The 24,166-nt window shown below is 42.3% G+C and overlaps 1 protein-coding gene across 3 annotated transcripts; it reads right to left on the reverse strand.

Annotated features, from left to right (window-relative positions):
- Window positions 1–1,372: 1,372 nt before the first annotated feature.
- On the reverse strand, window positions 1,373–23,932 carry NAA50 (N(alpha)-acetyltransferase 50, NatE catalytic subunit). Of its 3 annotated transcripts, none has more exons than XM_027681290.1 (5): window positions 23,775–23,932; window positions 9,332–9,465; window positions 8,743–8,862; window positions 7,744–7,810; window positions 1,373–5,324 (listed from the first exon to the last, which is right to left on the reverse strand). In XM_027681290.1, exons 1-5 carry the CDS (start codon window positions 23,780–23,782, stop codon window positions 5,144–5,146), a joined length of 510 nt encoding a protein of 169 aa, XP_027537091.1. In that variant the 5' UTR covers window positions 23,783–23,932; the 3' UTR covers window positions 1,373–5,143. The 3 variants fall into 3 exon arrangements, with proteins under 3 accessions (XP_027537091.1, XP_027537090.1, XP_027537089.1); XM_027681289.1 differs by having other exon boundaries at window positions 9,332–9,468; window positions 23,775–23,931; XM_027681288.1 differs by lacking the exon at window positions 23,775–23,932 and adding an exon at window positions 12,837–12,933 and having other exon boundaries at window positions 9,332–9,468.
- Between the last annotated feature and the right edge of the window lie 234 nt (window positions 23,933–24,166).

The following is a 24,166-nucleotide window of genomic DNA, read 5'->3' on the forward strand; positions in this document are numbered from 1 at the left end:
AGCACAGGTAAATATGGTGATATACACATTGGGGGAAAAAAAGCAAGAATCCCAGTTTTTCAAATGAAGGGAGTGACTTGACTTACCACTCACTCACTAGATCCTGGTGTGGTAATTGTTCTTTAAGTAATCGTATCAGTAACAAAGCAAACAGTTGTAACTAAGAGATAATAGCGCGCCTTGATTCATTACAGGGGCCCTGTAAATACCCAAGTTTTGAAAGCAGTGAGGGGAGTGTAACTCCCTGTAGAACCAGCACAGCTTTAGGAACGGGCAACACAAAGGATCAGAGGTATCTGCTAGTTCCCCTGTACAGAAGTAACTGAATTTTCTAAAATTCAACAGGTTGTTTGAGAGGTAACTGGGCTGAGGGCAGAGAACAAAAGAAACAAAAAAAAACAGAGATCAATAAAAGCTGAGTGGTTTGGAGAACAGCTGCAGCAGTTTAAGTACACCAAAAGTTTTGCAGCCTCTGCAGCTGCTGATGAGGCTGGACTGATGAAGGCTGCACTCCTGATAGCAGTTAATCTCCAGCTGTGCCTTCCCGGCCCTCCAGCAGAGGTCAGGGAAGACACGTGGTAGCAGCAGCGCAAGACTACAGACAAGTTTCAGAGCCTAAGCTTTGCTTTTGCACATTATTTTAATGAATGCAGCAACTCCATTACCGGGAAAGAAGTTTCCAAAGGAGCTTAAATTGAATAGAATACAATGTAGAATATTTAGAGAAATATTTCTTTTTCCCCAGAACCTGGGCCAGAGTGCAACTTCATCACTTCATATATGGCACTTCAAAGCAGGAGAGAAGCAGAATGAAACTACAAACAAAAAATGGCTTTAACAGAAGAGATTGGAATAGGTAAAAAGAGAGATGAGTTTTACTTAAAGATCTTTCTGAGAAAAGTCACTATGGAAGAGTACGTGCTGCATCTTAAGACCAGTTACTTTTACAAGTACAGACCGTAGTTTTTCAAAGATTGTTGTCAAGATTTGTAATAACTAGCAGCTAATTTGAATACTTTAAATTATTTAACCTGGAAAGCCCAAAACAGAGTTCTTGACACCTGGTCTGTTTGTTTCAAGACTGCTCACTAATCAATGGGAAAATATTCCAGGACAGTTCCTCTTCCTATGTTCCCCTCTACCCCATAGGACAGGATTTCTGAGGAAAGGCTCATAACTTCAGGGAAAACAAACAAACAGACCTCACTCTCCTCAGTTGTCAGACACCCTTGGCATTCATCACAGCAATCCAACATACAGTTTGTGTTAGAAATCTTCTGTGTTACACAGTTTATGAAACATCTGAGGAGTATTCTGTATCTGATTTCAGAGGGAAACAGCTGGACTGCAAAAAATTGCACATGACAAGTTGTAAATGACATAACTCAAATAGTGCACGTTTATTCTGAACGGTATTTCTAAAGAGTTTGAGAAAAACAAAAACATGCTCCTGATGTACAACAAGGGCAATGATATAGATTAAAAATGGACCATCTTATTGTAAAGAATTTGCTCCCCCTGCAACTTAACTTGTAACATTAAGAATTAATCTGTAAACTGCATAACAGCATACCTTTGACTAAACCTTAAACTCAAGAGACCAGGGGTGGTCTTAGCCAAATTAATCAGGAAGCAGTTGCAGACTCAAAAGAAACATCCAAGTCAGCAAACACTTTACGAAACACAGACTTTGTGCATAGCAGCTGACCCTGGATTACAACATGGGGGAGAATAAAACAATTTGGGGAATCAAATTTTTACTAGACACAGGGCACCATCAAGATTTAACGAAATATCACATAAGTTTGTTTCAATCGTAACAATATGTCATATTTAGTTGGCAGGTTTAACCATTAGCTGCATCATGTAAACTCAGCCAGTTTCTGTATAAACAAAATAAATTCTCTCCCTTCCCCCTCCAAAAAATGAGGGATCTCTCTTCTGGATGATTCTTTTTCTCCTGTACCATGGTTTCCTCTAGTAGGAGTCTTTTTGTAGATAATATCTTCATACTTCAACCGACATAGGACAAAACCAGTTGCAGAGATTCAGGAATAACTTGTATATACACAATTTACACTCTAAAGCTGTTAGTCACCCACATTTTTCTTGCTAGATCTTCATCCAGAACAGGAAGTGCTGGTGTTTTTTTTCCCCACTGAAACTCCCAACTTTTGAAAAATTTACTTGTTCATAAGCTGCTATTTTCAAGCTAAAGGGATGTGCTGCTGCAGCAACAACCAAAGTCGCTGAAGTTCTCTGCAGTAAGCCCATACGTCACACAATTTCAGTGTCTCTGGGTAACACCACTAAGATACAGCATTCTCCTCCCTCCCTCACCATGGTTGATATACTAATAAAATACAACTGTTTGTCATCCAGAACTACTGACCTTCACTTGCCCTTATCCATGTACAGGGAACAAAACTTTCTCTGAGATTCAGATTAAACCTTGTATGCAAGATTCAACAACTGTTTTCCAGGATTAATAGCCTGGGAAAAGGAGTCTTAGATTTGTGATTACTCTCTCTTCCACCTCCTACAAAACATTTTATAAGAAGTTACAGTGAGGCAGGTCTGCTGTGGAATAGGAGCTTTAAGAATTGTTTTCATGGATACATTCATAGAATGATGGCAGCCCAAAGCAAAAAGAGACAGAAACAAAGGTTAATCCAAGTAAGTTCAGACATCAGACTTGTGTTTTTAAACCTGAAGGAAAACCGTCTGTGAAACACACTGATTTGTGGAAGCCTACGACAACAGCAAATCCTAAGAGTTCATATCCCCACACCCATCTACCCAACCCAAACACTTACCACTTAGTTCTAGAAGAATGAAGAGCACTTTGCTTGGCACCAGAGGCAGCTATGGTCTGAGTTACAGCTGTGCTGCACAAACATCCTCAAATACAATACTATCTCTCTCTCCCTCCACATACTTCTCTTGGTTTGGTCTACAGATGGCCAGGGAAACTATGTTGGCATATGACAAGCTAATTGTGCTTCAATACACCCCCTTCTAGAAAGATGCTGGAACGGCCAATATAACCACTGTGAGCAGGTCCTAGCCCCACTGAAAATAAGCTTTTGTCAAAAACTAGGCTGCCTCTGGCCAAGGGAACCATTTGCATCTTTCTAGCCAGAGTCTGCCACTGAGTGTTGCAAACACAGGTGCTCAGGCCACGCAGACAGGCTGTTGTTAATGATCTGCCCATCCCCAAGACTCAATTAGTGCAAACCCAGCAAATTAAGTAGCTGTTTTCCAGCATAGGTCAGTCAAGATGCACTCCAACAAACGCTACATACCTCTGGGAAAGAAGGAGTAATTCCGTAGCAGCTCATGTAGTCACCCCCTGGGTATCAAAGACCACATAGTGTGCAACGAGGGGTGCCATCCCGTGCCTCACCACAACTCTTATCTTGGAATCCTTGGTTCCCAAGTCAACCTCTAATGACTGGACAGCACCTACTAACCAGATGTGTGCTGCAATGATGCGCACTGTAGGTTGGAGGCTTTCAGAGTGGATGAATTCAAGATGCAGATTTAAATTTTAAAAAGCAAACAGGAAAGGAACGCAGCTCAGCATCTACTTGGAGGATGGGGCAGGTTGGTGTTGTCTCAGCTCAGTGCACTTTCCCAGGTGCTTGGAGAAGAGTCCAAGCTCAAGTTGGTATTTATATTGGCATACATAAAATCGCTGGCAACAGTGCATAGGAAAGGAGCATGAAAGGATGCAAAGCAGAGCTTAGTACAGTTCACTGTAGCCTCGAGTTTACAGTACTAGGAAGAAGCCAGTCAGCCTATTTTCCAAACCCATAAAATGCTCTAATATATGCTGCTTTCTCCGGTGCTCCATGAACACCCTCCCACAAGAGGAGAACTGCATTATTACTACTGAACAGGGAAAGGGGAAAATAATCTTCAAAGGAGCAAACTGTGCAGTTCTTCACCACCTCTTCCCGAAGGAGCACATAAACACAGCAAGCCAAGCCAACCCCAAGCAAATCCAGGAGACCCCTGCAAAGCTATGTGACGAGGGTCAGACTCGTGTCTGCCTTCTCAGCCTTGCTGCCTGGTTTCCTCAACCCTTACCTCATCTCTAGATGTGTCACTACAGGTTTAGTAGCTGTAACAAACTGGAGACAGATGCTTGGTTATGTGATCAAAGCTGGTAAGGTGGTCACAGTCACTTTTACCATCCCAACACCACAGGTAAAACTAACTCTCAATGAGCCCTACAGCATTTTGCCCATTTTTAAAGCAAGGGTCTTGCCTCAGGATTCATATTTTTACAAGGTTACTCTTGCCAGCACCAGATCTAGCTTTTACTCTGGCAGAAGTCTGCTGGGAGTTGGGTAAATGAAAATAAGAAAAAAAAAAGACCACTCTAAACTCTCCTCTCAGTCAGTTAAGAAGTGTAGCACCAGCTTGGGTGAGGAGTATTTAAAAAAGCATTCAAAAAGATCAGCCCAGGCAGAGCGAAAAGGTATGGTAAAGTAGCCCACCCTTCTCAGCAAAAGATGGAGGAAAAAGCCATACTCAAAAATACTGGGAAGAACTAAATATACTTTTTTGAGGCGGCGAGGGATTAAGAGTGGGAAGTACTGAAGTAACATTCAAAGGTTGGGGGAGAGTAAAGTACCCTGTAGGTTATAAAAAACACAATAATGTAGGAGTCAAAGGACAAGATATTGCTTTGCCTTTTTTCCCCCCATTGGATTTACATTCTGCTTACTAAAAGAGTAATTCTGAAGGAAACTTGTCATCAGGATAACCTGCTCAAGCCCTCCACACCTCAAACTTAAAAGATATCTGCACACCTTTTCCCACCCCAACAGAAAACAAAAAAACAAGCCCCCTCAAAAAGAACCCTACCAGAAAGGAGAGCTCAAAAAAAAAAAACAAAAACAAAACCAACCAAAACCCAACCCCAAAACATGATTGGACAATCCTTGGAAGAAGCATTACATTTTGTTGGAGAGAGGTCAAGAAAAAAAAATTAAGATGAAGCGGTGGAGTAAAAAACAAAACAAAACAAAAAAAAAAACAAAACAAAAAAAACACCCTAAAAAAAAAATCAAGAGGCCTCTCTTTCCTTATTTGGCGACAAGCAAGTGCAAGAAAGTGTCCGCTGGGGTTTTGTTCAGTTGTCGGTCTTTTGCACATCTGCATTCTGGCCAAGACAAGGGGCTTTGAGGTTTTTCTGCAGCACATGGGCATCTGCGGGCTCTATCCTCTTGTAGTAGTTTTTCTTCGTCTCAATGATCTCAAAGCCAAATTTTCTGTAGAAGTCAATTGCGGACTCATTGCTGATCTGGACATGCCTGGGACAGAAGGGAAGAGAGAGAGACAGGTATCAGTATTCTGCCTCCACACCCAGAACGGTCAAAGATAAGGTAAGAAAAGGAGCTACCCAGCTCCTTCTAGCTGTTCTAGCTGTCTAAAGACAGGAAAAATGGTGTAAATTGAGGATTGGAAATTCTGCTCTTCCCAAATCAGTTCTGAGCTAACACTCAGCTCCTGGATGGCCCATGGTAACCAACAATAGTAAACGTTTCCCCTCAGTAAAGCTCTTTTAAGGAACACAAAATAGCAGAGAGACTCTAAAGCACTACTACCTCAGTAATTACAATTTTTCTTAATCTGGAAATGGCAGATATTTTGTGGAAATACATAACAGAGTTTCACCGTAGGGCCAACTTTAATACCCTGTAGTAAATACTTCTCAGATGACCAAAGGAGTTGTCTAAGTGGTGATCCCAACACACTTGCAACATAAAACTGGCAACTGTGTACACCTTGCTCACTTTTAACTACCCCTCTCTCCTCACAAAAAAGCTATGGCAGCACAAAGAAGCCCTATGGATTTACAAAGTCCTTTCCCCTTTCTTGCCCCTTTCACCTATTTCCCTTGAGTTTTACAGACTTCGCTAGCAAATTTCAAGAGTTCAAGGCCTCCAACACAAACAGGCATCAGTTCTTCATCCTAAGTGACTAGGACATCTATTTGCACAAGTTTCATTAAAAAAGCAAAAAAAAAGAGAAGAAAGAAAGGAAAAAAAAAAGTTTGGCTCAAAAGGTATTCATTAAATACTCCCAAAATTCAGTGGACACCGCACAAATTCGTGAATCACTTTGTCATGACAACACGCTGAATAACCATAGAACCAAAGCAACTCTGGAAGCAACAGCAAAACAAAACAAAAGATCTCAGTGTTAAGCCCAATAAGCATCAAATAGCTAAAAGGAAACTTAATAATAATGACAAATTAAGGCACTGATGTTAAGCTGTATAAATAATATATTCAGATAGAATATGCACAAACATCAGACACAGTAATAAAATCAATGGGCCACTAAAAGAACTTTGTTATGCCCAGTTTTCAGGGTTATTGTTATCCCAGAATCCTTATTCTGGGAAGTGTAATGAAGGATTATGAAGGATTTTGCTTTTTGCATTAAAACCAGCAAACAGCCCCTTCACTGTGCACACAGTAATATGCAAAAACGAAAGCCCCTGTCCCATTAGCAGGCATCTGAGAGAGAGTTCATTACCACTTTTGAGGCAGGAGAGCAGGAATACAAGCCAACAGCAGCTTTACTCAGACTCCTCTTTAAAACACACATTCCTCTTACAGAGATGGCACAAATAAACAACAGTAGAGGACGTGAAAGACTTTGCACCTTCATGGTAGAGGTGGACTAAGCTTGAGGAGAAAGTCACTCCATTTATAGTGGTATTGGTGTATGAAACACTCCTCACTCAGCATCTTCAACAGTCCTGGCAAGAATTCAGGGTGTAGTTCTGTGGCAGCACAAGTCCATCCATACCTGCTGTGGGACTATCCCTAGCAGTGCATTGTGCTTGTAGTGGTGTAAGCAGACAGTGATGGACAAGGAAAAAGCCGGCTCAGAGAAGTGATCAGGCAAAAAACTGCATCAGCTCACTTGGTAATTGCACAGACACCAATGCACAGGAAGAACAAGTGTGAAGCCAGCAGCAGAGAAGCATGGCTTTGGCACCTATGGATATCAGGCTCTATTTCCAGAGGGACCAATTAGGATGGCTGTCCTCTACCCCAGTGCCTGTTCTCTTGTCTGCATCATGCCAAGTGCTTGTGCAGTTGATTGAAAAAAAAAAAAAAAGAAAAACCACAGAAAACCTTCCCCAAAACCACACTAAAACGAAAAACAACACCCAGAAATAAAACTGAAAACAGCTTCCCCAGCTGGGTAAGGGCACTGATCTAGTTTATTGTGTTGCTACACAAATAGCTGACCTGTCAGTGTGCAGGAATGGGAATAGCAGTTTGGCCTTACTACTGAGTGTAAACTCTGAGTGCTTGCAAGCATCTCAGATCTGATGTTCTAACCCACAGAGTGCTGTCACAACAGACAGATGGCAAATGCACCAAAACTGCATGCAAGACTGAAGGCGACATTGTAGGATAAAAATAAAATCCTTTCTAAAAAGATTTTTTGGTAATACAGTGTAATTTTGCTCCAGAACATCATTTTGTAACCAAACTACTTTCGAATTCAGCAAACTTGCAAAAACCCTTGTAAAGCAAGCAAGCTTTTGGTTTTCTCAGCATCACACAACAAGCCCAGAAGCTTTCTTGCTAGAACTTAAAAGATTTTTGCATGACCCCACTGAAATACATACTAAAAATGCTCTTGGATCTCCCTCCCTTTGCTCCTGTATCTACTCAGAAAATGCATGGGTGTACCTTCTTTACTTACAGATAGATGTTGTCAAAAGTGCCGTCTTTTTCACAGATGTTTAAAACGTGATTCAACATTTTAGTTCCTGCCGAAAGGTAAAAAGATACTTCAGAAAACCAGAAGGGCACAATTAAGTACTTAGCTAGGTGCTTTCTTGAGGAGAGGCAGGTTAACTGTAGGTAGACCAAAATGACAGAGCTTGTGAAAAGTAGGAAAGGCAAATAAAACATGATGTGCAGGCATTTCACTGTCTCTCTGACTGCTCACAAACTTTAATTCATTGTTGCTTTGAAGAAAATAAAAAAACCCACAACAGCCCAGAAGCATATTTTAATACTAGCTTCAAGGTCTCAAACTCACCTCAAAAAACGGTCAAAACAATGTATAAAGCAGTGAGAGCACTGGTAAGTTTTTCTACCAAAGACCTAGTAAAATAATTTAAAATAAAGTTATCTTTTCATTCCAGTTTATCAAAGCAAATGGGTTACTGTAAGGTCTTGATTAATCTGGCCTATGTATTTGCAAGGTAGATCAATGAACCAAATGCAGTATAGACAGAAACCAGGTACTACCCATGAGCAGCAATGATCAGTAGTGATAAAGACAAAATAAACAGAAAAATTGTACATTTAGAAGAGTAAAGGAAGAAGCCAATGAAGGAATGTTGTACTCCATTTATGTATGACTTGCATACTGGCTACATACTGCTAACAAATTACTTCATCTCTCTGCATCAATTTTCACATCTATAGAAGCAGAGTATTTACATCATAGTATGATAATATGGTTAAAATTAAAATAATCTGAAATCCTGAATTAAAAAATTCTACAAAAAGTCCATTCCTGAAAGGCAGGGAAAAAAGAGCACATCATAAATCATACTCTTTCCCCCAAGTCCCTTCCAAAGAAACCAGTGGTCTAAAAGTGCACTAACTTTTAAAAATCTGAGAGCGCATCTAGAATGCTGCACAGCAATCTGGTTTCTCTGGTGATTCAGATACAAAAGATCCTCCTTACCTATTCCTAGCCTTCGGTAGGGTGCCAGGCATCCAAGTGTCATGATGTAGAGCCTCTTCTGGTTCTGGGAGTGATCCACCCTACAGCACACTGCTCCCACTGCAATATCATTGAAATAGGCTGCCAGGGAGAGAAACAAAGGGTTATCAGTCACAAATCTCAAACTATACATACAGGTCCTTCATTTACACCCTTGATCTTCCTTCCTCCTTCCCCTCCTGCTAATTCTCCCATCCAGATAAAATATCATATATTGTGGATTCACACTTGAAGTTACCAGTGGAGCTCTAACACAGTGGGTGCTTATTACCATTCAAACCAACCAGCAATGACATCAGGAGGTAAGCTGGCAGCACACAATTGTTTTCTGCTGGAACAGAAAACGTGCCTATTCCCAGTGGGATGTAATCTATTTAGAACACAAACCCTCTGAGGCTGGGACTGCTGCTTTTTTTGAAGTTCCCAAACAGTTATTTTTCATGATGTAAACCAACAAAATAGAAGGAGCTGCTGTTCAAAACCATTACGGACAGCAATGATGAGCACTTCTGCCACCATAGCCCACAGTTACTGGCAAGAACACTTGTACCTAATTTGGCTAGTTCGCCAACCTCCAGTACATCCTTGTAGAACTTGTCATTGTAGCTGACAGGAAAAATGACCTGGTTTAGCCTCTTCAGCTGCTTAATGTTGTGTGGCGTCACATCTCCCAGCTCGATCCGGCTACTGGAACAAATCAAAACATGCTTAACATCTGACACACTGCAAAATTTTTAAGGACATAAAAAATTAATTATTTTATTTATGCTTAGAGAACCGTCCCACCTAATCATCAGTTCAATACACATTTGAACTGCCATGTTCAACCCATACAATTAAGTCTTATGTTGATGGCTGATATAACTCCCAAACCTAATTTCAGTCAGTATTATACAGTCAGAGATTTCTCAGGCCACACTTAACACTAACGTACCGTAGCGCACATGTGGTTTCTTTGGGTGGGACACAGGAGAATACAAATCTCTGCAGAAGTATTAGCTTTAACTTTATACTGCTAATTTTCCCACTGATCATCAAAATCACAAGGGGAAAGAAAAGAAAACCCCAAAGAAAATACCAGAGGAACAGAAAGCTAGAATAGAGACCAAGGAAATGAAGTCCTTATCCATGCTTCATAGACAGCCTTAATTTTACCACCTATCAATATAAAGCATCTGCTTAGACAAAGACTAAGTCACTACTAGGTATATTTCTCTAAAAAGCAACAATACTGTGTGCAGCAAACATATTAAGCCTGTTAATATGCAAGTGTGCCCCTCTCAAGGTGGTATCTGCATCTACTATGATCATCTCTGATGTAATTCTTCCTGCTGACTGAGAGCACAATCACAACTTTAAAATACCAGTACTGAATTATACTGAGAACAAACAGACCAAGCTTCTCTCTTTTCTAATACTAACTTCCTGACAGAAACACTATATACACAGAAGCAAACCTAAACAAACCAAAGAAAAATAAATAAAGAGATCAGCTGCCCCTGGGTGAATGTAAGCAGTTTTAACAAGGACTACAAGAATGAAAAATAAAAAACCCAAGATAATCAAAATCATTTCCCAAATGGTTACCAGAATAAGAAGGCAGGTACAAAGCCAATACACATGGAATTAGAAATGCAAAGAATTCTCAGTTCACCTCGGCCCTGTTTTTACTGAATTCATATGGGCAACTAGATTGTTTTCTGCCCAAACAGCAGGAGAGACACTGCTCGCCTTTTAGAAATAAAATCAAATTCCATTTTCAAAGAAGCAGCTTTGTACATCAGGCTTGAAGTTCATTCTAGTAATGTGCTGCTTTCCATCTCCAATGTCTCTTGTGCCTAGGCAGGTTGTTTTTCAGATAGGTTAATCCCTAGGACACAACAGCACAAGTTAATTTAACTAACACAGTGACACTAAGAAGATATAATAACCAACAACTTATTTTTCTTTAAGAACTGCAACAAGCAATGCAGAGTATAATCTGTCTCTGTTTTATTAACTGACCTTGGTTATACATAAAAACCCCCTTAAATGATTAATACTCCAGATATCAGTTTTAGTTGTCACTACCAATGATGGGTGATAAATGCACAACGCTCTCTGGGCATTGTACTGCAGCCTGAAAAACTATCAGAAAAAGCTACAGGAATGGAGCCTTTAACATTTACTTCAAGAACCATAATTTACCTTCATACCTACTTTCTCTTTTTACAGCAAAGAATACAGTTTTCAGTTCTGCAGAGATATCAAGGCTCACCATTGCCCACTCTCTGGCATGACACAGATCAGACAACCGCTCTAGTGTTCCCTACAGAAGCTAAACAACTTGTAAGTAGGGCCTATTTTTTAGAGGACCACCAAGCATAAATGGATAATTGACAATTTTGTAATTCTCCATGACATTAATATGTTCGAGTTACTACTTTGAATTAACGGATGGCATTTACACATCAACTTTTTACACTCACTCCAAAGTTTAACCTTTTTGTCACACATTTGCCAAAGAGATTAAAAAGCCCCCTGATTTCAAGCATCTCGTGTCAGTACGGGTTCTTGCAAACTCTTCCAGGCAGCTCCTCATCTATCTTCCCCCCACCACACTGCACATGTCAACCTTTTTCTTCCAATTGCAAAGGCAATTGCTAAGCAATGAATCCTTGCAGTTTGTCTCCGAGCTCTGCTCAGTTGTACAGCCATCTCCTGAGAAACATCTCACTACGTGAACAGTATGTTCTCCAACAGTGACTTCAATAATGACAGAAGCAAGAGACTCCATATTCTTACATTTCATCCATGTGAAGATACACAGGCATACTATAGGCAAAACCAAAAGGTTATATGTCTAAAGTTTCTTGCTATAAGCCACTACATTGTGCTGAAATAGTCTGCAGTATCTCTTTTCTGTGAGTCCTACCACAACCAGCCCTTTGTTTCACAGCCTTTTCCATCTTCTAGATTATTTTTGCTCTCAAGATGCCTTTCTTCATGTTTGCCATTTGTGTGAGTCCCTTTGATAATGCTATTCCAACACACAATAACTTCTGAGCTTGTAAGGATGATCTCCTCACACCCAGAAGTTATCAGATGGTGGAGAAACTGTAATGCTTGCTTTATGCCCAGCTGTTCAGCCTAGCATGGCAGGGCTTCTTCAGGCACACAGAAGGCAAGTTTTGCCCTTTTCTAATCCCAGTCAGCAGTGCTGCTACTTCTTCCTCACAAAAGGCAGGAATAAAACTGTGGCATGTCTGTTCCTGGGTATATTTCTGTCTGTTAGAGAGTTTTGCTGGAGCAGACCACCTTAGTAATCTTGTACTAGAAGGGAAGAGAAGACTGAACAGCCTCTTTTGCTGCCATCTGCATCAGAATGGAAACCAAAGGGAGCACCAAAGGGAGACCAAAGGTCTCAACTGCCCAGGTAGGCCAGATTAGCTGCAGTGTAGGTCAGTGAGAGAGGAGACAAATCTCACATTCATATTGAGTCATCAAAAGTCTAGACCTCTTCTCCAAATAATATATTAACCTTGGCGATCCTTTTTTTTATATCAATAGTTCCAAGCTTCCATAGATCAGCAATGCTAGCATGATGAACTCACAGCAAAGTGGTGAACTCACAGCAAAGTTGTTACACAGGAAGTCCCTTTTGATACTTGAGCAAAAATCTCTGACATAGATCATCAGGTACTGCATTTTCAAATACTATTTTAAAATAATTAGTTACTAATGAAACAAATGAGGCATTAGAAGGCAGTCACTGTGAAATATTTATGATGACAGTGCAACAGGACAGAGATATATTATCACAGGCAGCCAGGGTAGGATGTCTAAGAAAAGGACCATGGTCAGAAGGCAGACCTTCACCAAGAAGGTTTCAGACAGACGATAAATAAATAAATAAATGCAGAAGCAGAGTCCAAGGCTGCTGGTAGCTGCTGAGCTGAGACATCACCTCTGAGGCTGGCATCAGGCCAGAGAAACAAGCTGCAGTAGTAGGTGTCTAAAAGGTGCTTGTCGACAGATTTCCTTGAGCCCTTAGACTTCCCCCCTCTATCTCTCACCACTTGCCACATTCACTGCTGCCTCCTGCCATCTCCTGCTGCCTGCCTCCTGTGCTCTGTCACTAGCTGGTTCCTCGCTGCTTGAGAGTTGCACCAGGGCCAATATTTTATCCTGGAGGAAAATATGAAAAGGGTTTGAGAAACACTGCAGGAAGCATAAATCAATATGCTAAATGCATCTGCTTAAACAGTACGCACTAAAACCATAAATTACTTTAATGTATAGTACTAGCTGATTAAATCAGCACCACATCTATTACAAACAAAAACATTTAATAAGCAAACTAAATGAGGATGTGGAAAGGAAGACCCACATCATGAGAGTTCATCATTTTGCCTGAGGACAATGTGGCAAAAGTGCCACTGTGGCCTTGAGTAAAATCATGGGAAAGCTGGCATTGCTGCCAAAAGCAGCAGTCTTGCTGTCCCCAAGCCACACATTCCTGTCTTCTTTTTGGCACAAACATTTGTGCAACAATGTGGTAAACCAACACCAATTAAAACTAACCTAGCCAAAAAAAGAAAAGTTTAGTTTCAACCCACATCAGTCCCCTGACTGGGTTCACCACACAAGTCTTCTGCCAGCATAAAGAGAAAACAAGTTGCCAGAGGCAGAACTTGTTGGTTCTTGAACAGAAGTGCCAGCCTACCCCAGTTTAACCTGGAAGCGCTGTGCAAGAGCAGTATGGGGATGTCAGCACACCTGCGAACACAGTACAATGTCTAGCCAATATGGTGCTACACTTTATCATTTACAGAACAACATACCCTTTAAGGATTTTAAAAAAACTATTCCAAATATCCAAGTCAAAGCACCTGTAACAAAGGACACAAAATGATCACTCCCTTCCTTTCACTGGAGTAAAGCAAATAGCTTTGTGGGACTTTTTGCTTTTTTGGTTGTGGGTTTTTTTTTTTCTGTTAGTTTTTTTTGTTAGTTTTTTTTGTTTTTAACAGCTAGTTACAACTAGACCTGCTTCTTCAAGCTACCTCTCACCCAAATCGGTAACATAACAGACCTTGTCAGCTAAGGTCTGATTAGGCCAGTCCTATGCATTCCCACTCAGTAGAAGGTGTATCAGAAATACCTATCCTCTGCTGTTGCAAAGAAAAAAAAATAAATTATGAGCCCAAATTAGCAGAACATAAAGATGTGTACAGAGCCTGAAGCATCCAGAAGGGACATGCCCTTCCCTAACAGATTATTTGACTCTATGATGCCAATAATATTACTAAGATGATACACACTACTGACACCCTACATCTCAAATGGCACTCCATGGAGCATGCAATAGTCAACTGTACTCCATCTTAACTTCTGGAACAAGTCAACCACCCACCCCAAGCAACTATTTTTAATGTGGCAGATTGAGGGACTCCTGGGTCATCATGTCAGGCCTCTTACTACAACAGCATTCTACAAATCTATACTCTTTCCTTGATGGAATAACAGCCCTCTGAAGCCACTTAAACGCTTTCCACTGTAAGGCTGTTCCCAAGATACCATTACTCTCATAGTTAGGCTTTCTTCCGATTTCCGTCCTAAATGCAGTCAAGTCTACCTATATGATGTCTGTAGACGATGGGTACCAATAATGCCCATCACACGTGCCTTTTCAGAGAGTTATGATCTCTTTATGCTTTCCTTCTTCTAACCAAGCTCCTGGCCTCCTCTAACACTGGCTCTCAAATCCCACTATTCTCATACTAGCTCTTCTTTACATTCCTTCAAATTAAAAGTTAATTTTCCTTAAACACAGCTAACCAAAACTGCTGATAGCACCCCAAACACTTCCTGTTGTCTTGTATAATGGCAATAAGTTTTTTCTGTCTCTACCAGAAGCCTTTTCCTGACATACCACAGAATCACAGAGTATTCTGAGTTGGAAGGGACCCACAAGGATCTTTAAGTTCAACTCTTAAGTGAATGGCCCATACAGGGATTGAACCCACAACCTCGGCATTGTTAGCACCAGGCTCTAACCAATATCCTAGGATCCTTGCATTTCTCACAACTGCAACATTCTGTGACTTGGTTACTGCGGAAAAAACACTGAAAGTTCACTAGTAAAGAGAACTGGTTCCTGCTGCGTAAGGCTGCTATCCGCTGAAAGCTCACAGCAACACTGCCTAGCGATGTTAGAGCAGAAGCGAGGAGTGATCCACAAAATCCAAATGGAAGTGTGACTTTAGTGAGGTGACATGCACCAGTTACTGAAACTGGATGCATGCCCAGAACATTGGCATTAACACTCCTGCTCTTGCATACCAGTGCCCTAGTATCCTTCAGGCACCGGCTAGAAAAAAACCTCACACTTTTTGTAGAAACAAATGCAATTCCAACTAGTCCCAATGCAGTTGCATTCCTCTACCTGCAGCTTACTATAGGCCTGTTATTTAAACACAGTCCATTTTTCCTACAGTGTCTTGAATTTATAATGGTGGAAGTAACACAGGCTAAATGAGACACTAGTGTTACTTACGCTAAGACTGCCTTTTGCTGCTCAACATATCCCAAAGGAGAACTGCTACACAGAATGACAGCTCAAGAAACAGCCAATTTCCAGAGTTACAGTTCAAGAGGAAACACAAATTCAGTTCCAGGGAATATCGAGTGCTGAATACTAGTTTAGAATGAACATCAGGGAGAAAAAAGGGGAATCTTGAGTTTCTTAATGCTGTAAGAATCTCAGTCTCATTCAACTTTAAATAGTGCAAGTCTCTCCCCAGAGGGATGTGCCTGACTGAAACAGATCTCCATGCAACTGATAGCTGGGCTCAGCTTATTGAAGGCATCTGGCGTGCTAAATTTAGCAGAGCTGTATCTGAAACTTGCAAAACTTACTGAGGTACCCTCAGTCAGGAAAGGGAGTGCAGAGAAATGAGCTCTAACAAATTAAGCGGACTTCAGAGGAGGTTTGTCACCTGCTAAGCAGCCAGCTAAGCTTTACTGCTTCTATTCCGGCTTCCAAGTCAAAGCAGAAGTCTAGACAGGATAATCCACTCATAAAATAAAACCAAACCAGAATGATGAAAGCTATAGACCTGAAGGGTGTGGCTTTGCTTAGAGTCAACTCCAAGGCCAAATGAACCTCTCCAGTGTTTTGGGTTCTGGGATCCTTGGGTTTTTTTTGTTGCTTTGTTTTTGTTTGGGGTTTTTTTAATAGATGAGCTGTCTCTAGGCACACAAGTTAGTCTAGTTCTTGTGGGCAGACCTGTATGTTTTCAACTATCTCCAAGATCTGTGGGCTGTATATCTACTCTGCTTCACTTGTCAGAAAACCAGAAGGATATGTACAAACCTAGCATAGAAAAATCTTACCAATTTGCTTCGTTAGCCCCACTTACTACTGAAAACATATATTTACACAACACCTGATACTCTGCTGGAAGTTACTCCTGGCTGTATGCTGGCCTGCAGAAGGGCACAGTGATGTACAGAAGAAAGCCAAGCAATTTTAGAATCAGAATTATCAGAAGACTTCATTCAAGACTTGTAATTCTAATGGATCTCACTGTGAACAGGTTTCACTGTCACGCATCATTATCCCCCAAGACACACTTCAGATCCTCCTTGCCTCCCTCATTTATAACAAAAAAAACCAAACAAACCAACAACAAACCCACAGCACATTACAGTCAAGTTTCTTCATTTTATTTGGATATTTCATTCTGCTTCAACCTAGAAAACCTGACCACTTACAAAATACTGGCCAGTCTCCATATGCAAGAAGCCAAGTTATGCAATAATAGCCTCACAGTTTTTCCAGCTCAAAAAAGTTCTTTAAGAGTTGTACTAGATCTCAAATCTAGGCTCAACCATGATCTCAAAAAAACCAAACCAAACCCTCCCCCGCTAAAAAAAGACAACCCTAAAGCTAAAGTAGCAGCACAATCATGAAGCACCTCAGCTACCTAGATTATGCAAGTGCAAGGGGAGGTAGTGAGGTCACTTCAACAAGTGTCAAATAAAAATAAACTTTCCTAAGAAAAGTAGAAGTTATCTCATTCTGCATCTGGATACAAAAAACAGGAATCACCACGCCCAGCTGACAGAATTTACAAACTCCAAAATATCAGAAATAAATACAGCTGGTCTACAACAGAAAAGCAGCCATACATATATAATTTTGTTGCCTATAGCACTCTGATGCTTCAGAGCACCTCACAAGGTCAAGGCCTAGATTTTAACTCTGCCTATCCCAGGTACATCAAAGTCAGGTGAAAGAGGAAACAACTTGCCTGTGATCATACAGCAGATAAAGAGCTGCCAGAAATCCCAACTCTCCATTGCTCATCTAACCACATTTCCTTATTAGTCAAGTAATCTCACAGGAACATTCAGATTTTGATCCATGATTGCCAAGCAGTACTCACTAGTTTGAAAAAAGCTTTGCTCAAAAATAATTGTGTGTCTCCGTTACCTATATCCTGAGATATCTCATAGATTACTGCCCTTTTCCATACCCTTGGTGTCCCCAGATACAAAAATTATAACCCTCACTTGCCTCCCAGGAGATCACGATCCTTCACTAATTAGTGTTCATGAAGTACCTAATGATCATCAGGTAAGAACACAGGCTCACATTCAAATTCAAAATAGAAGTGATGCTGGGTTTACAAAGTACCTTATTTACATAAATATAGCTCGAAGGCACTTCTAGTACATATATTAGACAACAAACTATAGAATTGACATATCAGGAGAAAATTATTTTCCTGCTTCACACAAACTATTTTGTAGGTCACTGAAACACCTTTTCTCACAAATGCCTGTGACCATTAGAACAATTAAAAATAAAGTCAGGTCATTATGGGTTTCCTGCCTTTGGATGTCAGTCCCAGAGTTGGCGGGTTTTTTAAGGTGTTCAAATCACACATTATATTAATAACATACTGTGAAAAATTAACAGAATGTGCTATCAGTTTTAAGTGCCTACCTTAAAACACTTCTAAAGCAACAATCATTGTAAGCACCTAACCTACAAGCAAAAACAGCTATTTCCCCCCCTTCCCAATTTTCAATAAGAAAGAATTGCTCTCAAATGAAAATTTGTGCTAAAGAGCTAAAACCAAACAAGCCTCCTTTAACTGCAATTTTCAACCTAATTTGTGATCTTTACTGACAAGTAATTTCAAGTACCATGTAGAGAAAACTTTCATAAGCCTTCAATTGCTGCCCGGGGTCTCACCCCACACTCTCAAGAGAACGTAAATACAATGCTCAGATGGTGGAAATCAGAAATTTTTCAGTGTTAGAGATTCTAGTCTGCTAAGGGCCAAAAATCACATGGAGCCTGGAAAAGAACAGGGAAAGGGAGAAGGAAGGCCAAGTGAGCTTAGGAAGTACTTCATGCATGAAGATCTTACCATGCAGCACAGTATTTTATTTTCAATTAACTAAAGAAAAAAAACCTCTGCCCCTAGGAAAATTTAAATATCTTAATCTTAGTCACCTAGTATGGGCACTGTTGTGGAAATGGTTTTAGCTCAGTTTTCTATAAGTTTTTTGTTGAAAAAAGCTTTGCTCAAAAATAATTTTGTGTCTCCGTTACCTATATCCTGAGATATCTTATAGATTATTGCCCTTTTTCATACCCTTGGTGTCCCCAGATACAAACTTTTTCTATAAGTTTTTTCTTGTTAAATGTCCTTTCCGTAATGAATTAATTCAATATGCTTTGACACAAATACACAGTTATCCCATTTCAATGCTGCGCTTCTCCACTCTCAGGTCTTCAAGTCCAAGAGTCTCTAGCTAGTTAGTCCAAGAGTCTAACTAGTTTCACTAGGTATTCTTCTGTGCATAGACTGCTTCCCTCTTCCCCTTTGCTTCCAATCTCAAATCTCCCTCCTGACAAACTTCTGCTCCTTTAGAACTCCACATACACCACTTTTTTCCTTCCCCTCTTTCAGCAGGGAGCAGAAAGTAATCCTGACATTGCCTGCCTCACTTAGAGAAGTAGGGATGCAAGGAAATACTGCACTTCTCTTATTGATTCCCAAACAAAGATCCAACTTCTGTTCTCTCCTTCCCCTCCACTAGGTAAAAATATCCAGCGCCTTCTCAGATTATTGGGCTGAACACCTCCGATGGTTGCCAAATGGGCAGGCTCTTCAAGTTCTGAATAATTTCCACTTGGATAAAGGTATTTTTCTGGCTTAGCGATCACCCATTATTCCCCATTTTAGAAGAGATTTAATGTGGCAAAGGAGGATGCATCATTTCTTGTCCTCAGGAGATGGCAGCAGAGTCTGTGGTATTTGGTGATTAACTAAAGATACTATATTTTTCATAGAAGTGTCCCAAACTAGCAAGCCAATCTATATATTAACAAGCCACATATACATGCAAAAAGAACTGAATGGTCAAACAGCACTCAAAAGCCAACACCGGGTTCTGAAGTGCTTCAATAAAATGGCCACAACCCCTATGTTACCTTCCTACCCTCCCAATCCTTCCTACTTCGTGGAATGTCTTAATCTGGTTATGGAATTAAACTCGAAAAGGGTAAGAGTTATAAATCAGGTTAAAGTACCTATAATAAACCGTACTGGGTTTTTTATAAACTCATTTAGAAGCTATTAAGCCATCTGTAAGCATCCATATAGGCAAGGTCTAAATTTACCATCCATGAAATTAAATGCAGAGAGTATAGCTCACACTTGGACACTTCTAGGTTCAGAAAAAGACTAAAAATAAACAATGAATTTCAAGCTCAATTACCTTTTTTTGTCTCCAGTGCATATGACAATTCAGCAGTTTTCTCATAAACTTGGAACTTCCTCCCATATACATTAAGCTTAGCACTGTGCCTAACGAATGGAAGCAAATCGACAGCTCTGCACAAACTCCATCATACTAACTCAGGAGAGAAAAAACTCTCCCTGTTCTCGTGAGAAACACACACAGCTTCAGGACCTTGAAAGGTTTACTTTGTGAATCCTGGCCAAACAAGCAGAGATACCAGAGTTTACCATAATGATTCCCTGCACTTTAAAAACACTAGCTATGTTTCTGTTATGTTCAGTACTCCTCAGCTCTGATGTCTCTCCTACAAAGGCAGCCAGAATAGCACTAGCCTGGAAAGCCTCTGGGTTAGGAAGGTCTCTGTGTCAGCAGATACCTGCTATGAAACATGCAGCCTTAAGGACTCTTCTGCAGCAACTGAGGACCCTCAGAAATTACAAAACCTGAGACATAACTGTAAACACATAGAAGTGAGAGGCACTCTTCCAGGAATTTCTTACTCAAAAGTAGTGGACCTTACTTTCTGAGGCAGTGCCTTAACACACAGCACTTTGCTCGCTTTTCAATCAGTTCTTCATCACGTGGCTCAGTATGTGCTGCCACATGACAATCCCACAGGTGTTTCCCATCAAAGCTGGAGTCTGGTCAATGTGACAATGCATATGCACAGGATCACAGGCACTGGGCCCTGCTCAGAACACGCACTACGTGCTCAATGTATCTGACAGTCCCAGTCACACAGCGGGTACATGCATGCAATGGAGCATGCAGGTCCTGCAGTACTCTCGTGTAACAAGGTCTTTAGGGAAGGCTGGATGCCTTAGTCTCCCAGGTTTCATCTGAACTGAAACAGCTCAGAAATGTACCCTTACTTTAAGATATCAACAGGTCACAGACAGCAATAAGCAAATGCTTGAGAATCAATGCAAGATTTTGTCTTCTCCTTAAAACCAGTAGCTTAAGGACTGTAATGAAAATACAAAACCACTGAACAACAAGTGAATCAACATCCTGAAAGCAGCAAAGTGCAGGGAGTATTATTTACATCTGCTCTACAAAAACAGCCAAATTACTACACACAGTAGAACCCAAGTCCCTCCCACTGGTATTTTTCCTCATGCAAACCCAGTTCTAAAATAGATTTTCAAATTCCAGAACTAACAATAACAACATTTAGGAATACAATAAATGAAAAAAGAAATGAATCTCTAGAGAATCATGACGCTCACCAACAGAACAGTGAATTACCTCAGTTCTCAAGCCACGTTTCAGAAAAAGAGGGAAACATATGAGACTCTACACTATTAAAATCATTCAGAAGGTGAAGATAGAGCGAACATAAAGCCAAGTATCACCAGTAAAACCAGGTGAGAGCTAATAGCAGTTACCAGTTCAGAAGCTGTTTAACTCACCAAATAAGAGAAAACCCACAAAATTTTAAGCAGCTGAGAAAGCAAAAAACTATCTCTGAAACAAGAGGTCCTTAGTAGAGGAGGTCACAGACATTACAACCTGCTATCCATTATTAACACATATCTATGTGCTATTTTGAATTCAGAGAGCTAAGAAAGAGGGCTGCAAGTAACACGTTTAGATCTGAATCCTTTAGACCTGAAATTTCAAAACGTCAGTGAACTTGACAGTTTCTTCTTTAATTCTTTCTCTGCCCAAGCAGACTCTTCATAATTAGAGCTGACATTATGTGTCTTAGCGCTCCCCAAAATCATCTCTGTCCTTTGCGGTGTGGGTTACAACACAACACATACACTCCCAGAAAAAGTACTCAGATGGAGTCAGTTTGTTCAAAAGGACTTATTCACAATTTTGGATTCAATACTAAAGACAGACCAGATCCCTTCGAGCACATCAGTTTCTGTATGTGGGGAATTGAAGCTTTAGATCTATTTTTAGAGCCATCTTCTGACAGTACTTTAGGGATCTTCACCGATCTTTGTAACTTGACAAACAATTTGGATTTGTTTCAAAGTACCCCTGTATAATTTATATATTCCTTTTGAAATATTCTCTAGTCCTTTGAGTCTCTCATTGTATTTAAATGGGGTTATTTTTCAATTTGAGTTCTGTTGGCGTATTTGCCTCTATTTGAAATTTCAGAAAACACCTGGATTCAATATGAGAATCTGCACAAGAATATGAATTTATTCTGCACAAGAACTTGCTGCGTGGTGCTAACAGTGTTTTGGCAAGACAGGAATATCTCTTCAAAGAGATGAAGGAGTACCAGAAAAGCACAGAGTCCAAAGAATAAGTCTTGAAGTTGAACCAGTGATAAAACTGCCTCCAAGTGAAAGTAAAGTAACAGAAATAAAGTTTGGTGCTCTAAAAGCAGAAGAGGGGTATGTAGGTTTTTACTCCATAGCTTTTTATTTAAAAAGTTACAAAAGGTAAAAATCTCCACAAAATGAGAACTCCTGAGCAGTGCAAGCACAGCCAGGCTCAGCCCCTTGAGGGGCACCACAGCACAGTGCACAGCCAGGCTCAGCCCCTTGAGGAGCACCACAGCACAGCGCACAGTTCTGGCTGTGACCTGCCAGGAGACCCCCACGGTTTCAGCTGGACACGCCCGGACAACCCTCACACATTCAGGTCCCAGTAACCCTGTCCCACAACTGACACACAGCCAAGGCAAGGCTAAGCTGTAGCAAACAGCAGGATGGTCAACAAAGGATAAAAGGAAACCCAGTTCTGTCAGGAGTGCCGCAGAACAACAATCACATCAACTGCCACCTCGCCTGGGCTGATCCTATTGCTGCTCTCCTCGCAAACTCCACCGTCCTCATTACAAGGTGACTAAGAGTGGGGGTGCCCCGTTCCATGCAGGTGGATAAAGAGCTGTCCAATACCCCAAACACACCTATTTAGTGTCAGCTGAGAGTCAATTTATTTGCAATCATCGCTGAGCCTCTTTCTACAGACACCTGCCAGCCCTCCACGATGTCTGAAGCTGCTTACATGCTGTAAGAAACAGCTAAGAGTCTGTTATCAAGCAGTCTTGTGTGACCTCACCCCAATTGCTAATAAGCTAAACCCCTTACCATTTCTTAGTAAAAGCTTAAGTGCTTCAGCTTCCATTCACTCTGCCTTAAGCTGCCAAACTGGAATAATAATACCCATCATTGCATAACACCAGTTTCAAGGGGACTGGTTTAATGCTCTTTTGAGAAGCAGCTGTGGAAAGCTTCCTTTGTGAGAATGAAGAAAGTGAGGTACAGGAGTGGAACGATCACATTTCATGGAGCTGAAAGTGATGCTGAAATTAATAAACATTAGGAGATTTAACCAACATTGAAAAACCTGTCCCAAAGTGACCCGCACAAGGTCAGACAGGTCATCTGACACCAAAGCAGAACGGAAAGTCTAAAGGCCTCCAGTCTCCTGCTCAAACACGGCACCTCGTTGCCCCCACTGAGCAGGAAATCAGTGTTTCAGCCAACCACGCCTGAAATCTCCGGTTTCCAAGAGCCACAGAGAAGCGATGGCAGGCCGAAAGCAGCGTGCTACAGAAACGTGACACAGAACATAGCTCGTTTGTCATCCATCCACGCCGCACAGCCTCCACATAGCAATTAAAGACTTAAAACCCGAGAAAAAGAGCTAAGAGGACATTACACACAACAGCGCTGCGAAACCACACACACCCGAGTCTGGCAGCCTTTTCGCACAGACCGAGCGGCGCTTCTTCGCTACTGCCACACAACGACGGCAGCCCGGCCGGGCAGGGGAGAGAGCTGGGCCCGCATCCCCGTCCGCTGTGCGGATTCCCGGACACTGCAGGGCGGGATCCCCCCGAGCACGCGGAGTCGCCGCGTTCCGCGGCCCCGGCGAGGCGCGCCCGAAGCCCCCGCTCCGGCGGCGGCACAGCCGGGAGGGCGCGGGGGCTCCCGCGGGGCGCTCCTGCTCAGCCCCAAGGGCTCCCGCGGCAGCACCGGCGGCTCTTCTCTCTCGAGAGGGGCTCTCCCTGCACTCGCCCCCCGCGAGCCCCGTCCCCGAGGGCGGGAGGGACGCGGCGACACCCCTCAAGTCTCGAGGCGGCGGCACCGCTCGGTGCCCCGCGCCTCCCACCCGCCGCGCCTGGCCCGCAGCGCCCGGGCCCGCCCCGCTCCCGCTCTCCGCTCCTCTGTCGGGCGCCCCGGGCGGGCGCGGCCCGGGCCGAGTCCCGCACTCACCCCTTCATGGTGCGTCCGCGGCCTGCCTGGCCTCCGCGTTGGCTGCGTGCAGGGCCCGGCAGTGCGGGTGCGGCTCCGGCCTCGCCGTGCTCAGCGCGGGCGCCTCAGTCTCCTCCCGATCCCACTCCTGATTCCGATCCCGCTCCCGCTCCACATGGGCCTCCGCCCGCCCCGCTCCGCCCCGCTGACCCCTCACCTCACGCAGCGCGCGCACCCCCGCCCCGCCCGCCATGACCCCCCCCGCGCGCCCCCACCGCGCACGCGCCTCGCCCTCCCCCGAGGAGGAGAAGAAGGGGGAGGGCCCCGCGTGACTCGAGGGCGGGGCGACGAGTCTGCCACGTGGTGCAGGACGGCCAATCGCCGCGCCCCGCTGCGCCCGGCTCGCCTTTGCT

This window comes from Neopelma chrysocephalum, unplaced genomic scaffold (assembly GCF_003984885.1).
Source record: "Neopelma chrysocephalum unplaced genomic scaffold, ASM398488v2 Primary Assembly neopelma1_60, whole genome shotgun sequence".
NCBI lineage: Eukaryota > Metazoa > Chordata > Aves > Passeriformes > Pipridae > Neopelma > Neopelma chrysocephalum.